General features: G+C 44.1%; 1 protein-coding gene across 1 annotated transcript in view; it reads right to left on the bottom strand.

The window, feature by feature from the left end:
* The window catches only part of CCDC7 (coiled-coil domain containing 7), a 213,810-nt gene that overhangs the window by 89,630 nt on the left and 106,986 nt on the right, over positions 1-17,194 (bottom strand). Inside the window, exons 18-20 of the mRNA XM_059729133.1 lie at positions 11,470-11,959; positions 10,510-10,551; positions 8,466-8,507 (exon numbers count right to left, since the gene is read on the bottom strand). Coding sequence (XP_059585116.1) covers positions 8,466-8,507; positions 10,510-10,551; positions 11,470-11,959 — 574 coding nt within the window. The remainder of the gene's footprint in view (positions 1-8,465; positions 8,508-10,509; positions 10,552-11,469; positions 11,960-17,194) is intronic.

The raw sequence follows: 17,194 nt of genomic DNA, 5'->3' as shown, positions 1-17,194 counted from the left end.
ACCATACACACACACCCACCCCCTCCACCCCCATACACACCCACCCCCCACACACACACCCCCACCACCCCACACACCCACCCCACCACACACAAACACACACACACACACCACCCCCCTACACACACCCCACCCACACCCCACCATAAACAACTAAGAATTTATTTTTTGAGTTATTATGCAATCAGCTCTATATACATTACACTATACAAACACAAATCATGACAGAAATATTTTTGGTAATAAAATTAAAATATATTACAGTAGGTGTTTGACTTTTAGTGTGTGATTTTTCCCCCTGGTTCTAAGATGGCAAACCCTCCTCCTAAAAGGAGCATTTCCAGGGGGCAATGGGAGGGACTTCTGGTGGCAAAGGTCAGGGGTTAGGGGTGGGACTTCCAGTCCCAAAATGACAACAAGGGGACAGGGCAACTGTCAAGGGGTGGAACTACCCATGCAGTCCTCGAAAGCTCACCAAAACTCATTAAGCAGCCCTCCACCCAAAATAATAGCCCAACCCTAATATAGGCCTATCAAATATTTCTGGATCAAAGTAAAAAAGAAAACAGCAAGGGTGACATTACAGTGGGCATCTGTTATAGACCAGTGAACAAGGAGGAGGTAGAGGAGACTTTTTTTCAAACATCCAAATCACAGAACCTGGTGCTGATAGGAGACTTTAATTACTGTGACATATACTGGGAGAGTTGCACAGAAATTCACAGGCAGTCCATCAAAATTTTGGAGCATCTTATGGATAACTTCTTTGGTACACAAGGTGGAAAAACACTTTTCATTGTGCTGCTCATAAACCAAAAGGAATTGGTGAAGAATGTGAAGGTGGAAGGCAACTTGGGTGGCAATGAATATGAAACAATAGAGTTCAAGATCCTAAAGAAAGAAAAGAAGGAGAGCAGAAGAATAAGGACACTGTAGTTCAAAAAGGCAACATTTAATAAATCCAGGGGATTGATGGGCAGCCCTAGCAGGCAAGTCTAAGGGGAAAAGATCACAAGGACTTGTTGCAGCTTAAAAGGGATCATTTAAGGGCACAAAAGCAGGCTATTCCTGTGCAAAGAATAGGAAGTGCAGTAAGAGACAAGCCCAGCTAAACAGCAAACTCTTCAATAAACTGAAACTCAGAAGGAATCCTCTTTTTGTGAAAAGTAAAAATGTGGCCACATTAGTAGGAAGGTGTATAAGAATCTTGCACAAGTATGAAGGAGAAAATCAGGAAGGCCAGAGCATGACTGGAGATGCAACTAGCAAGACAACAAAAAATCATTCTACAAGTATATCAGAAATTTGAAGATTAAGAAAAGTAAGATTCCATACTGAATATACGCAGCAACCTAATAATACATGAGATGCAAAAGGAGGAAGTATGTAATTCTTTTTTTTACTTCAGTCTTAATGAATAAAAGCAGCTATCAGATTAAAAGTAACTGTCAGCAGGATAGGGAAGGAAATAATCAGCCGAGAGCAGTGAAAAAACAAAATAGGAAAGGTGGATGTTTTTAAGTCAGCAGGGCCAGATAAGCTGCATCCTAGAATATGCAAGAAATTGGCTGAGGTAACTGCAGAGCCATTGGCTATTATCTTTGAGAACTTATGGAGGTCTGGTGAGGTCCCAGATGACTAGAAAAGGGCAACCCATCTCTAAGTAAGGAAAGGAAAACAGGGAGTTATCAACCAGTCAATCTGACCTTGATATCCAGAAAGATGATAGAGAATAGCAAAAAGAAACAATATCTAAGGTTGGAGGAGACCAAGGTAATCAGGAACAACCTGATTCTTCAAGAGCAAGTCATTACCTGATTTCTCTTGAAGGGTTCAATTTTGACTGAACTTGCATGTATTAAGAATTAGCTATTGCAGTGAATGTTGAGTGACTGGATGTGTGTATGGATGATTGGCAAAAGTAAGAAGATACTAGTAAGATGTGCAACAGTAGCAAGCAGGAAAAATATTAAGAAGGAATGTATGAAAACGAGACATTGACAGATATCCGACATCAACAAGGTTTTTATCAAGGTCTCTGAAGAAGTGAAGAACATCTGCTGCAACCACCTGACACTGCTACTGGTATAGTATGAGTGTGTGCAAGTGAGTAAATGAATGTGATTTGCTTTACAACCTATTATCAATAAAGTCTTACCCTCCTTAAGATCCAGCAAGGAATGAAGTGATCATTTTGAGTAATAACACTCTCTACAACAAAGTGATAGGCTTTGTGGCTCCAGAAGAGCAGTGGACACCTCATCTTTAGCAAGGTTTTCAACACTCTCTCTCATGATTGTCTTATTAGTAAGCAAGGGAAGTATTGCCTATCCGAGCTGTCCAACTTCTAAGAGGTCAGGGGCTACATGCCCCTCGCGCCACACTAGCAGGGGCCATGGGCCCTGGGGGGCCACATGATCTCTTCCTGCTGCACCTTGAGACCCCTACAGTGTACTGCACACCCAGGTTCCCCCACTGCTGCACCCTATGCCTCCCATGACACTGTGCATCATGAATTCCAATGAGCACCTTGATTTCTAATTGAGCAAATATAGTACATTTTTCATCTTTTTGCCAAAACAATCTAAATGTTACATGCCATGGTATGAACTCATGTAACCTATTTAACTATGAGATAAATCATGCACATGGCATTATGGCCCTAGGCAAGTCATACTCAAGATTCCAGCAGTACCTTAAATTCCTAGGCATTAAGCAAGAACCTGAACAGCCCAAGTGATTTGATCCTGGAACATAATTTCATAATTGCAACTTTAAGTGGTATATTTACTCAGAAATCACTTAAGTTGTTGACATATAAGCAGCTTGTGCCAATGCAAAAGGACAATAAACAGGTTTTTCATGTACAGAAGTCAGCCACTCATGATGAAAGTTCTGAAAATGGGAAGAGTGTTCTATAAAGAGGAGTGATATTATCTGAATTCAACTATGTGTTGCTGAGAAGATAAGAGTGGATTTAAAAGATACTGTCATGAGACTACTAAATATTTGCAGAATTTCATGCTTGTGCTCTTGGGCTCATCTTACTGACAAGTCATGTGTAGTCTACATACGGTTAACATCTACCTGTATTTAACCTTATTGCCCTTATGATATTTCATATAAAGTGTATGTCATATACTGTAACAGGGCCAGAACTGCATAACATGGTAATTATTTTCAGTTGTCACTCTCTAAACAATGAGTTTTGTACCTGGGAAAGGCTCAAAGCCCACACGGGTAAGAGAAGTAATTATGGACAATTAGCATCTGAGGCGAGTATGTTTGACAGCCAGTTAAATAGGCCCTTGCAGACTTGATCCAAGACCTTCCAGCTGATGATGAATTTACATTTTAAATTAAAGGAGACACCAGTGGTGTCTCCTTTAAATTAAAGGACACACCAGTGGTGAAAATGACACCTGGCTAGTCAGGGAAGGACATTTATAACAGTGAGGAAATTAAGGGAGACAGTATGACAGTATCTTGAGGATAATCTTTATGTCTGAAAGGATGAAAATATTCTCCTGGTCATAATGGAAGCAGGAAAGACTCCCAGTCTAGTAAACAAATATACCCTTGGGTGGCAGGAAGTTATATGCATTTTTTAGGCTCCCAAAGAATCCAGTGGTTAACAGATAGATACAAAGCCATTCTTAAGTTTTGCCACACGAACAAGTCTTTGTCTTTGTTTTGTTCCTGGCATAGGGAATGACTTATGTCCTCAACAGGGTAGGCATTAGGCACCAGTCTGTCTCATGAGACAACAGAATTGTGCGAAATAAGGCATTAGATCACTGAACATCTGCATGCTGTAGAGCCCAAATCTTGAGTCACAGTCTCTTCCACACTTAACACATTTGAAGTTTGTATCAAACAATCCTGAACGTGGCCTGAGGTTTCTTCTTTTCTTTGCATACTGGGCTCTTTTTTCTTCAAAAACCTTCATTCCATGTTTAACAGACTGTTTCCAAGCACTTTGATCCTCAGCAATCTTCTCCCAGTCTTTGGCTTGATGTTCATCGCCTTCATATCACTCCTGTAAGCATCTTTGAACTGGAGATAAGGAAGCCTATATGGTTGTCTTCCTGTAAAGAGTTCTCCATCCTTAGGTCCTTAGGTATATGACCACAATCCATTCTCTACATATGACCAAGCCGTTGAAGTCGATGCTGGCTAAGACAAGAAAGGATACTTAGAATGTTGGCTCATTCCAAGACCTCGGTGTGGGCAATTCTGTCCTGCCAGGAAATTCCTAGAAGGAGGCAAAGGCAACATAAGTGGAAGCTGTTGAGGTACTTGAATAGAGCATGGTCCAGGATTCACTACCATACGAAAGGTTGCTGATGACACAAGCACAAAACAATTTGATCTTGATTTTTTAACAGTCAGTTTGTTGGTGTTCCACACATTTGCTCAGCATGCTCATGGTACTTGATGGTTTGCCAATGCATTATTCAATTCAGCCACAAACGACAGGTTGCTAGTAACAATGGAGTCAAGGTATGTAAGTTTACTTACAACATCCAATATATTTTCACCTATTGAGATCACTGGTGGTGAATCAATGTTATGGCCCTGTAATAGGAACCCTCCCCCATTATCGAAGAGAAGAGAGCCACAGCAACTGGCTGGCTCCCGGACCCAGAGGGGCTGTTAGGAGTGGACAGGCCTTTAAGAAAAATGGTTACTCGTCCCAGGTGCAGACAGCACAATCCGGGCTGTAACTGACAGACCTGGTGGGAAAATGGTAGGTTAGGTGACCCAGCAAGTCGTGGCTACAGACTTCATTAGGCCAGGACCATTGCTGGGGTCTCAGACCAGCTCTGTCCTGCCAGGGTAAAGGAACTCCAGGCCACAGAAAGGGTGAAGGAAGCTCAACAGCACCAGGCATAAAAGTTAAATTATGTCTGTTACATGTTTATTCATTATCCCTGTAGTGTGACACAGATCCAGGTTGGAGGCGAATTTTAGTTTGGCAGCAGTTAGTTTATGAATAGGGTGACCATATAGGACCAATGTGAAATCTGGGACACTGCCCTTCCTTCCCCACTCTCCTCCCCCTCACCTCTCAAGTCAGGGGTGCTGTTGCAGGCAGAGACAGGGACAGGGGTGACTAATGCCCCATGCTGTGGGGCAGTATGGTGCAGCTCTGGTTTTACTATTCAGGCAGCTAAGTGGGGTTCAAAAGAGGATGGAGCTAAACTGTTTTCAGTGGTGACAGATGACAGACCAAGGTGCAATGGTCTCAAGTTGCAGCAAGGAAAGTTTAGGTTAGATACTAGGAAGAATTTTCTTACTAGGATGGTAATAAAGCACTGGAATAGGCTACCCAGAGAGGTGGTGGAATCTCCATCCTTGGAGGATTTTAAGACCTGGCTAGACAAAGCTTTGCCTGGGATGATCTAGTTAGGGATGTGTGGCAGAGCACAGCTTGTGCCGACCACTTTAAGAGGTTTCAGGAAGGCTCTGAGTAGCTGGCAGGTGTGGTGTGGCCCAATTAAGTGGTCACATAACCAAAAAGGGGCCACCAGATTGGAGGAAGGTTGGGAAGCCTCAGTATAAGCCCAGGCCCTAGGAGCAGAGCTGGCAGTTGCATCTAGAGAGCCAGAGAAACAACATCACTCAGCCTGCAGTTCCTGAAACACATGGTCGGAACTATGGAGACAGAGGAGGTCCCTGTTGGGCCTGGATAAAACCTAGAACTACACCCTGATGGGGTTGGATGGTGTGGTGGGGCTGCCTGTGGTAGGGTAGTCTCCAGGAAATGCCACACTGGTACCTCCCCAGTAAAAGGCAAAGATGGGGCACCAGAAAACCTCAGCCCCCAAGACCTGGTGAGTTACCACATAGATGGGACAGGTTTAGGGTCCAGGCATGTCGACAGACACCTGAGGCCTGAGTGGGCCGTAGGCAGTTAGGGGTCCAGGCACATAAACAGACACCTGAGAGGGCAGTAGGCTGAAGTTTGAGACACCTGAGGCCAAAGAGGTCCAGGGGCCAGAATCAGCCCAGTGTGCAGGGTGGTAGGCCTGACACCCCATCGTACAGTAGGACCTGAATTGGGTGGCCTGAAAGTCTGCGAGGGGCCAGGACCAAAAGTGCAAGAGATGAAGCCTGAAGGGCTGTATAGAGTAGGGAGCCTGGGTGGTCCTGAAGGGACAGTAGGGCAGTGTGACTGAGGCCCAAGAAGCAGGCAGACCAAGTGTGGCTCTGCCAGGGGTAGTATGAGAAAGGTTCAGGATGGGACTGAGTTTAGCCCAGTTAAGGGGCCAAGAGACTTGTCACCAGTATGTGATGACATCTGCAAGGCATGGGACACAGTAAAGGGTAGGCTAGAGCTGTGTATTATGCCCTTGGCATCAGGGCAATAAATAAGCAGTCTCCCCTCTATGAACAACTATTCAGTTCCAACAATGGCCTGGTAGGCAAGCTAGGTGGGCAGGTCAATTATTGAACCAGCCTCAGGAAGGCCCCCCGTCACAGGATGGTCCAGCTTTGAGCAAGGGGTTGGCTAGATGACCTCCTCAGGTCCCTTCCAACCCTAATTTTTTATTATTCTATTATTCTAAGGGAGTCAATGGCCTGTTAATGACCTATTGGTTCTTTATTTCACAAGTGTTAACAATCATCTCCCCTTTTTAATAGTCATTCTACTAATCAAGCTAACATATTTAAGGGCAATTTTGCTGTCTACTAGGGCTTCCTATTTCACAGCTCATGCCACTCCACCTCTTCCCCACCCAGACCGCTTGTTTTAATTTTTGCTGGCCAGCCAGGACCAGCCTCCAAAATCCAAGGACATATAGTCATCCTACTTATGCCTGTGTTTAAGTTTACACTGGAAGACTGAGAGCAGCTGTGAGTGGAAGCTTGGAGGCTGCATGGAGTGTCTGAAGCAGCATTGTTACTGTTTGTAGAGGACAAGGCTATAAACTGGGGCTCAGAGCCTATAGCCAAAAAGAAGACTGAGTAAACAGGCTCAGACCCCAAGAGGGCAAAGGGCAAGACCTGAGGGCTGACAGACCAAGACCCTGAGCCTGCCAAAGCAAGACCGGGGCTGGGGCCCAGAAACCAAGGTCTAGGACAGTGAACCTGGGCTGAGGGGCCCAGCCAGAGCAGGAGGGAAGGTTTAAGGCCTGAAGGGTCAAGTGCTGTGTTGGGGCCAGGGGGCCTCCTCCAAATCTATAATTGCAAGGCACAGACATGACTATAGGGCAGAGGTGGGCAAAATACAGCCAGTAGGCAATTACATCCAGCCCACAGGTGCCCACCAACTAATTGTACCCTACCCAGCATGTGCACCTTGTTTCCACCCTCATGGGCAGAAGGGCCCAGCCCATCCAGCATGCAGCTTCCAGGCAGGCCTCTGCTGCCACTACTGCAGTCACCAGGGGACCTGCTCAGTTTCCACAGTGTCCCACTCACTCTGGGCACACACACAATTGTGTGTAGGGATGTGCGAGGTGTGTGTGGGGGGGGAACCCTCCCCCCAACACACACTTCCCCCATGGTGCACAGACCCCATTGGCAACAGCAGCAGCAGCAGGTGGCAGGCGCTCAGGGTGCTTGTGGCCCATGCAGGTACTGCTGCCCAGCAGCATCTGGCTCCAGCCAGCCTCACATGGTGGCAAGAAGTGCAGCCAGGCTGGCCCACCTCTATCACACAGAGCTCCGCATGGTGAATGCGCACCTCCTGGCGCTTGCACACCACCAGGGGAAGCCCCGTGCGATGGATCCAGCTGCATTCCCCAGCCCCTGCTGTGGAGATAGATAGATAGATAGATAGACAGATAGATAGATATTATATATGGAAGGGTGTGGCACAGTATTGTAACTATCCTAAGGGTCATATCTATCTAGATATACTCCCGCTTTTTCCAGATCTCTCTCTCTCTCTCTCTCTCTCTCTGTCTAATCTCTAGTGTTTTTCATCCAGAACTCTTAGGATTCTTTATAAAGGTAGGGAAGGCATTGTTATCTACTTGGTGCAACTGGAGCACTGCAACAAGAGACTGTAACTTGTTCAAGGTCACCTAACTAGCTATGACAGTTAGGAAAAGAACCTAGGGTTCCTAACTCCCTGTCCCTCTCCTCTGCCTGTTAAGGTAGTAGGTCTATGAGACACAGATGTTGGGTATCTATCTATCTGGATGGATAATATATATGGGGAAGGTGGTAGCACAGTACTGTAACTATCCTTTTTGCCAAAGGTTGCAAAGGGTCATGCCAAATGGGTACTGGTGAGTCCGCTGCCTTTGTTGAAAGTTCACTGAAGTTCTCTCTAACTTTTAAACCTTAGGTATTTTACTCTTAATAGCTCATGCACTTGATCTCTGTAAAGAGAAAATGTCTCCTTCATGATGAGGAATATTTATTCTGATTTTCTTCAAATGTATTCCCACTGTGATAACCAACCATTTAAAATGTTTTTCTCATTTTCAATTTAAATGTTTTATATTTACCTCATAACCATCAGAAGAATCTTGAACATCAAATTGAACATCCTAAAGATCAAAAAAGTAAATATTAAGATGTAATGCATTACAACTGCATTTTATTACAAAACTAAGGTTGAACCACTCTGAGGGAATGTATCTTTGATCTATGGTCAAAAATAGAGCTGGTAGGTCATTTTTTTATTTGAAAAAAAAGTGCCAGTTCATTCCTGAAATCTTTCATTTCAAAGATCTTGTGATGCAACAAACTTTTGTTGAATATGAGGTAGGTATCTGGGGGAACCCAGCCTGATTCCCCATACAGAGCCAGGAATACTAAAAGCTGCAAGCTCTCATCTCACAGGCAGACAGACAAAAACAGACAGAGACATTTTTGGACAGACTAGTGGGAGGAAAGGGTTGGAAAATTGAGTAAAGAAACTACTTCCTTCTTGATTCCTACTACGTTCAGGGAGAAAAAATGGGGCTTTATGTATTTTCTTTGCAAATAAGACTACATCAAAAATACATTACCATCTCTTAGACATCTCTTAACAGAAAGATTTCAGTCTTGGCTAATATTTAAAAAATATTAATGCTGCATTAGTATCTGGCATGAGAAATACCAGTGAGTATTGGTAATAGGTGATTTGCTATCCGAATAGTCAAAAAAAGTCCTCATAATCCACAACAGAAAATGACCATTGTTTAACATTTATCTCTTCTAAAAGATAAACCTTCAAAACTCAGAACATTAAATTTTCCAGGCTGTCTGTACAGCAATAGACTATTAAATAAATCTAGAAATGTAAGGGCAAATTTAAAGTTGAAATAGTTCTGCATTAATTTACTTCATGGTCTCTCTATAAATCTCAGTATATATTTTATTCCCCCTTGCTTAACAATAGTAGTATAAATAGGAATATGTTAACTTATTTGTTTTTAATTTTTGCTCATTTTGCCTTCTGCTTCGGGAGAATTAATCTAAGATTGATAAACAGTTCCACAGAAGGATCTGCATTTTATTTTTTCAACAAATTCAGACTAGATTCCTCACACTAAAGATGGTGACATTGACTCCATTTGAGTTCTGACTGTCCTGTTATCACACACAGAAAAATTAAATGCTAAATGTGTATGAATTAATGTATGTATGGAGGCCACTTTACCAAGTGACAATCCTGTAACTATCAATATTTCACTTTTTTTGAAGAAATGCTTGAGTACATAGAACCATATTCAAAATCAATTAGATTTCTATTAATAATTATACCTAAGGGTACTCGATCTCTGGCCCATAAACCAGATCCAGCCTGTGGAGCCATGTCATCTGGCCTCCGGGACTCCCCACAGATCCAAAAACTGGCAGTGGAAAATAGCAGTGTTAATTGCTGCTCCTCTGCTGCCAAAATTTTCAGTCACGTAGGAAACCCACCAGACAGGACAGTGTGATCCTGCACAGGGCCCAATCTGGGAGCACAGAATGGGGCAGCACTAGGCAGGATGTAGGCATGCAAGACTCAATTTGGGTGGTGCAAGGTGGAATCTAGGCACACATGACAGGATAGCACGAGGTGAGATCTGGACGTGTGGGACCGGATCCAGGCAGCGTAAGATGGGATCTGGGGACATGGGGCCTGGTCTAGATAACATAGAGCTGGGTCCAGGCATACAGATCCGGATCCAGGTGTGTTTAGCTGGACTCAGGCAGCACAGGATCAGATCCACACACTGACCCCACAGATCTGGCCTGTTAATAAGCCCCATAGCACTCATGAAGGCTGCAAAATGAAAAGGTTGAGCACCGCTGATTATAACTATTTCCATCTCACCCGAAGTATCCAGGAGCAAAATGGGATAAAAGATCGGTCATGTCTCCTGTAACTATTCTGTCACTTTTGAATCTGAGGGCTAGATTAGAGATGAATAAAAATCCTAATAACATTGCTTTTGTTTAGAGAACTCTTCAATGTTATAATTTACCTATATATTTCTTTTTTAAACATAAGAATAATCATTGAACAGAACTAAAATATTTTCTTTTATAGATTAAATTTGTTTTCATTTTTACCTGATAAACTTTGAGAGATTCTTGACCGTCTTCCCTCAAAACCTGGAAATCCAAAAACAATATTAAAGCTATCATATTAAACTATATTGGATTATTTGTTTATTGCAATAGGATGTATAATCAAAAGTATATTTAAATGTGATTACTACTATTAGGTCCACTTACAAGATAAAGCAGGGGTGTTGAAGATAAGGCCTATGGCCCAGATCCAGCCTGCAGAACTATATCATATCACCCCAGTCCAGGATCACCACTTCTTCCTCTGCATGCTGGATCTAGCACCCACCGTGTCCACTCCTGGATCTGGCATGCCAGGTGAAAGTCAGAGGGGGAGGTTCCACAGGCCCCTTGCATGCTGGATACAAATGCCCATTCTAGCCAATCCAGTACCTGCACTACATATGGTGTCTGCACAGGACCAGCTGGAGCAGATACCAGGTGTGGCTTGTATCCTAATCTGGCCAAAATGGGCACCACATTCAGCTTAGTCCAGGACTGACCAGAACAAGCTCCACTGGCACTGGATCCAGCCTGTAGCAGGGGCATTCCTTGGGGTTGGCTGCATACTGCTTATCTGTCCTGTGAACTGATTCTGCCAGATGAGTTTTACACCCCTGAGATAAATGGACTTATCAGTGAGACAACTTAAATTGTGATTATTTCAGGATATCAACTGCAAGGTGAAACTGTCAGTTTGTAGGTGTCCAAAATCCTGTCTGTTTAATTTTAAGTCCCACCTTATTTATGTATTATGATAGACAATGTACAACAATGACTCTGGAGAGGCATGAGGTCTCTCATTAACTGCATTGAGAGGAAACTCTGATACCTAATGTAAACTTCAGCCATTTCATTGATGATCTTTAAATCTGTGGGACTATTCAAGTGTCCAGAATGGATGAGTTCACAATTTAGTCCAAAATAATTAGTGTGTATATAAAATGATAAATAATACTGTACCATCTCATCACTGACAGAGAGAACTGGAATAGGAATTTTATTATGTTCTGGAATGAAAGCTGTATATATCTTTTTTTGGCTCTCAGAAGCAGGTATCTTTCCAATAGAAGAATCAGAAATTTGTTGAAATTCTTCAGTAACAGTACCAAGATCATCAGAAGATACTTCATGATAAGTCAAGGAGTCTTTAACAGAAGCTGCGTCTTGAGGTTTTGCAGTTAAAGTTGATGCCAATGTATGCTTCTCAGATATGAATAAGGAAGGATCTTTCTTTTGGACACCAGATCTGACAGCGGCTGCAACTTGATTTTCCTTTGCATGGGAGACCAGTGGAGATGTTTTCTTTTGCCTTTCTGAAATCAGTGGGGGCAATTTTTCCCGTCTATCTAAAGACCTGGGTAATAACTGTTCTTGAGTCTTTGTGGAGTCTTTGTGAAGTGCCTTTTCTTGACCTTCTGAAACAGCAGTGTTGTGGGTTTCTTTGCTTGCCCTTTAGGATTCAAAAAGGTAAAAGAAGGTATACTCTTATTTGAGTGATAAGAAATACATTCGGCAGTCAGTTAAACGGAGGCTTTCTTTCCAATAGATATATATTACTTCACTATCAGGATATGCAAGTACCATAGAAGAAGCATAGGCAGATTAGATGCCACTAAGGTTAAACCTCCTTTTCTGGAGGCAGGAAGAGGTGAAGTCAAAGATTAGATTAAATTCTATAGGAATCCTAAACAAAACAAACAACACTGAATTTAGAAGGTCCTTTATTCTATCTGACTGGAGGGGTTTTTTCCCTCCCTCATTCATCACCATGGTACCTATGAATTCTCAGGAAGTACTTCATATAAAGGAATACACTCTCATTACTTCTGAACTTTCCAATAATTTGGAAGAAAAGTGAAATTTCTTCATCAGTATCGAAAGAAGCAATGAGTAAAATATGACAGACTGGTTTGCTTTCTGTTCTTAGGTGGATTCAAAGACCTTTATGCCATGATTAAATCTGATTTACTGATTTTAATTCAACATAATCATTTAATGTATAACTGCTGAACTTCCTTAACACTGAAGAACTATGTTGACCCTGCCTGAGAAGCAGAAGCCTTACACCTTGTTAGCGGTAAATCCCATTTACTTCCCAAAATGTGCTAAATCTCATATATAGAAGGAGCCAATGGCTAACAGTCACATTAGAAAAAGAACATGCATTGCAAGGTGGGGCCAAATGAGTTTTGACACTCCTGCCTCAGTCCCTCATAAGGTATGTTTTTTAATGTCTATGCACAACACTTAAAACGTTATTATTGTTACTCTTGTACTTGTCTATTTAAGGAGAAAGGTAGATCACACATTGATAACAAAGAGATCATACGATCAAAGGAAAGCAAGGCTGGAAGGGACCTCATGAGGTCATCTAGTCCAGCTCCCCAGTCAAGGCAAGATCATCCCTGATTAAACCGTCCCAGCAAAGTATCTGTCTAACCTACTCTTGAAAACATCTCCAGGGATGGAGGCGTCATGGCTTCTCTAAATCAAGGGTGTTTAACCCCCAGCCTGATCCTACTTGTGAAGCCATGTCACGTGGCCTGCAGGGCTCCCTATGGGTCCCAAAGTTTGCCAGTAGGGAAGTGGTGGCAATGCCAATGACTGTCCTCCTCCTGCCAAATTTCAGGGCCCATGGGGAGCCTGGCAGGCTGGACAGCATAGACCCACATGCTAAACTAAGTGTGCAGGCCAGGGTGGTTTAGGGCCCAATCTAGACAGCATGAGACAGAATCAGGGTGCAGGGGACAACTCATACAACCCATGGGGCCAAAAGGTTGCACACCATTTCTCAAGATCATCTTTTCCAAAGCTTGACCATCTTCACAGTCAGAAAATTCTTCCTAATTTCCAAACTTATTTTCTTCTGTGGTTTGAGGACATTGTGTCTGCTTCTGTCCCCTACAGGCACAGTGAAAAGTCTCTCTCTATCCTTTTTATAATCTATCCCCAGCTCAAGACTGGGGACAGACTGGAGATTCTGCTGGTGTACTGACCATCCCTGACTGAACTAGCTAAGTTGGTCTCAGAGCTGGTGTTGAGCATGCCCAGACATATTATGCTGGGGAACTTCAACAGCCACACTGACGCCAGCTCTTTGGGGCTGGAGTAGGACTTCATGGTATGCATGTCAACCATGGAGCTACTCTATGGCCAGCCCATAAGGTAGGGCATACATTAGACCTAATGTTTTGCATCTACCTAGATCCAGGGGCTCCAATTATCAAGAAATGTTGTCAAGAAACCTCTGTCAGATCTGAACCACTACCTCACAGAGGCACAGATCTCAGTCCTCCATTGCCCCTGTTAGGGTTATGGACCAACTAGGTTGGTCCCCAGCCTTCCCAGGGGCAGAGGTTCTCAAACTGTGGGTCATGACCCCCCAGCAACTTAAAAGGGGGCCACAAACTTCCCAGGGGGTACATGTGGTGGTGCAAGGAAGTGGCACATGGTGGCAGCATGGAGTGGTGGATGGCAGGGGTGGCTGCCATGTGCAAGCTCCCTGTCCCCCGCCACCACCATCTAACACTCAGGGTCGTGGTATCACAAAGTTTTAGAACCTTTGCCCTGGGGGATATTCTCACTAACCTTGATGGCTACTCTGCTGATGGCCTGGTCAATCCATGGAATAGCATACTGACCTTGATCATAGGCACGGTGGCACCCAGGCATCCACTCCTACCACTATGGCATCACGGGTCCCACTGGAATTTAGGGGAACTGGGGCAAGTTAAATGGAAGGGTAGGAGATGGAACACAGATGGGTCTCAATTTATGCTAAAGCCAACTCACTGCAGTATATATCGCTCTTAAACAACTACAGTATGGCAGTAGTGGTAGTGAAGAAGCTTCTCTTCTCCACTGCCATTGCATTTGTAAAGTATTGTCCAGAAGCACTGCTTCCTGACTGAGGAAGCCTAATTGCATCCTGTTTATACGAATCATTTTAAATTGCTATCGCTAACTGATGTGGGTGATGGGCTTGGAGGAATTAGGGTGACCAGTTATGAACATGGCTGTCCTGGCTTGTAAAAGCTAGCCATGGGAGACTGGGGACACTGCTGGACAGAGTTTTCAATGCCTCCCATTCGAAGGGCAGGGTACTGGATGCTCTTAATTCTCAGATTCCCTACTCAAGAAGCCATCACTTGATGCTTACTCCCCATCCAGCTACTGCCCTGTCTCCAGCCTTCCCTTTTTGGTGAAGGTCATTGAACAGGTAGTCATTTAACTGCTCCAAGCACACCTGGATGCCTTTGGTTTCTTGGATCCTTGTCAGTCTGGCTTTCATTCTGGATACAGCAGAGAGACTATGCATGTGGTCTCAGCCAATGATCTTTCAGTGGTCTTTGATAAGTTGACCCCGAGGTATACTGATAAAGCATTTAGCCTGGTGGATACTTGTAGGACAGCTCTAAATTGTTTCTGCTCATTGACAGCAGGGAGTAAGTGTTCATCATATCCCCACCTCCCTCACATAACCTTTCTTACAGAGTCCCGCAGGGTTCCTGTGCTCCTATTCAATGTATATATGAGGCCTTATTGTTAGAAGTGTACCAATACAGATTTTTGGGGCCAATACTGACGACTGATTATTAATGAGCCATATTGGTCAAAACGGATCCGATTGCTCTCCAAACTGCCAGGCTGCATATCAGCAGTGTCCAGCTGGTAAGTCTGTAGGGTGGGGAGGAGTGGGGGGAGGGAAGGGAAGTGGGGTGCAGATTGAGGCCCTTACAGTGAGGGAAGAGGGGGGCTGGGGCAGGCACTGGGTGGGGCATGGGACAGAGCCACAAGTGGCTCATCTGAAGAGAGCACGGGGGGCGACTCCCGCCACTGCGTGCAACCCTGGGTGGCCCCCAGATTTGTGCACAGCCCTGCAGGCAGCCAGGGGTGGCACCAGGTTCTTCCCAGCAGGGACCTAGGCCAGGGCTGCACTCAGGTGGCAGTGACACTGGGAAGGGGGACTATTGGGGGCCAAGGCCACCCCAAAATTCACCATAGTCCCCCTGAAACCTCCCTCCCAGCACCACTGCTGCCTGCCACCAGTGCAACCCTGGCCCAACCTCCCATCAGGAAAAGCCTGGCACTGCCCCCAGCCCTGAGCTCACAGCAGATCTGGGGAGGTACACGCCCCCTGTGCCTCCTCCAGGAGTGTGCACAGCAGTGGGAGTTGCTCTCCCCCTCCCCCTCGGCACCTCCCAGACAAGCCTCTTGCAGCTCCATTCCACGCCCCGCCTCAGCCCCAACCCCACTCACTCCCTCACCGCAGGGGCCTCAATCTGCCCTGCCCACCCCCCACCCCCCCAACCAGATGCTGCTATCTAAGCTGCTGAGTTGGCCATGTGCATGCTGCAGCTACGCACACAGCATTTATTGGCGATGTTATTGGCCACATCAGCCAAAAAAAGACCATTGCCGATAATGTCAATTTTCTTTTTACCGATGCCGATACAATATGGACCAATCTATCAGTACACCTCTACTTATTGTGCTCCTGTTCAATGTATATATGAGGCCACTGGGCAAGATTGTGCAGAAGTTTGGAGTGAGGTGCCATCAAAATGTTCTACCTTTCCTTCTCATCTGATCCTGACCCTTGCATCTCAGTCTTTTCCCAGTGCCTAACTGCAGTTGGGGACTGGATGTGGGTGAACCAATCGAAAATAAATCCAGTGTTGCTAGAGAAATGAGACTCATTTTTCTCTCTAAGATTCAATGTTTTCAGTCCTTTGCAAACCTACAGCTAAGATGATCTTCAAAGACATTTTCTGGGAGCTAGTCAATCCAGAATTCACTTCTAGACACAGATGTAATTTATTCAAGAAGGTGAGGGTATCTGCACTGCTCAAATCAAAAGCAGGTCACAAGAAGCAGTGTTAACTGGCCTTGAAGGCGTCATGAGTTGAGTCTCATCTTTGACAAGTTTAGGATGAGGTATCTTTCAGCCTAAATTATCAGGAAAATGTCAGAGAAATGGGGAAAGAAGGCAGGAACTATCCTATATAATATTCTTTTTAAATTAGCATTAGTAGGCACAGCTATATACAAAAGTCTCTATGCAATGGTGTTAAGACACAGACCCTACAGAGATCAGTCTTGCAATCACTGAAGAAGGAACTGAGTGGTAATTAGGTTATACACGTCATCTTTGATATGGAAACACAAGGACACTCATGGTACATTTGCAACCCTAATGGGGCATTTCTGGCTAAACTATTTCAATGTCAAGCCAATGGAATATACATGTGAATGGCATATATATGGATAAGGACTCAATTACACAAGGCCACATAATAACAAAATTCAGAGGTTGTTAGGGTAGTCTGAACCCGGGCAGAAAGTAGACCAGGGTAGCATTAAAGAGACTAACTGGTACAGACAGACTTAAACAAACTTTATCATCAGATGATGGGATGCTTACAAAATTCAATATTTCTTGTATTTCAATTAAAATTCAAAAGGACTCAATATACATGTAATACACAAATCCTTGGCCACCAACATGGGCCACAAGTATTGAGGAACAGAAGTGAGCTGAACATTTTGGGAACTTCAGACAAATAACCACAGAAAGTATTTCACACTGATCTCAATTCCTACGTTTATAACCCACAATAACTTCTAAAAACTGAAATAAAACTTTCAAACAGTTTAACTATCAACTATTGTATCCTTGCTCATC

Source organism: Alligator mississippiensis, chromosome 5 (genome assembly GCF_030867095.1).
Source record: "Alligator mississippiensis isolate rAllMis1 chromosome 5, rAllMis1, whole genome shotgun sequence".
Lineage (NCBI taxonomy): Eukaryota > Metazoa > Chordata > Crocodylia > Alligatoridae > Alligator > Alligator mississippiensis.
Note: the sequence above shows the minus strand (reverse complement) of the source record. Positions and strands in the feature narration are given on the sequence as shown.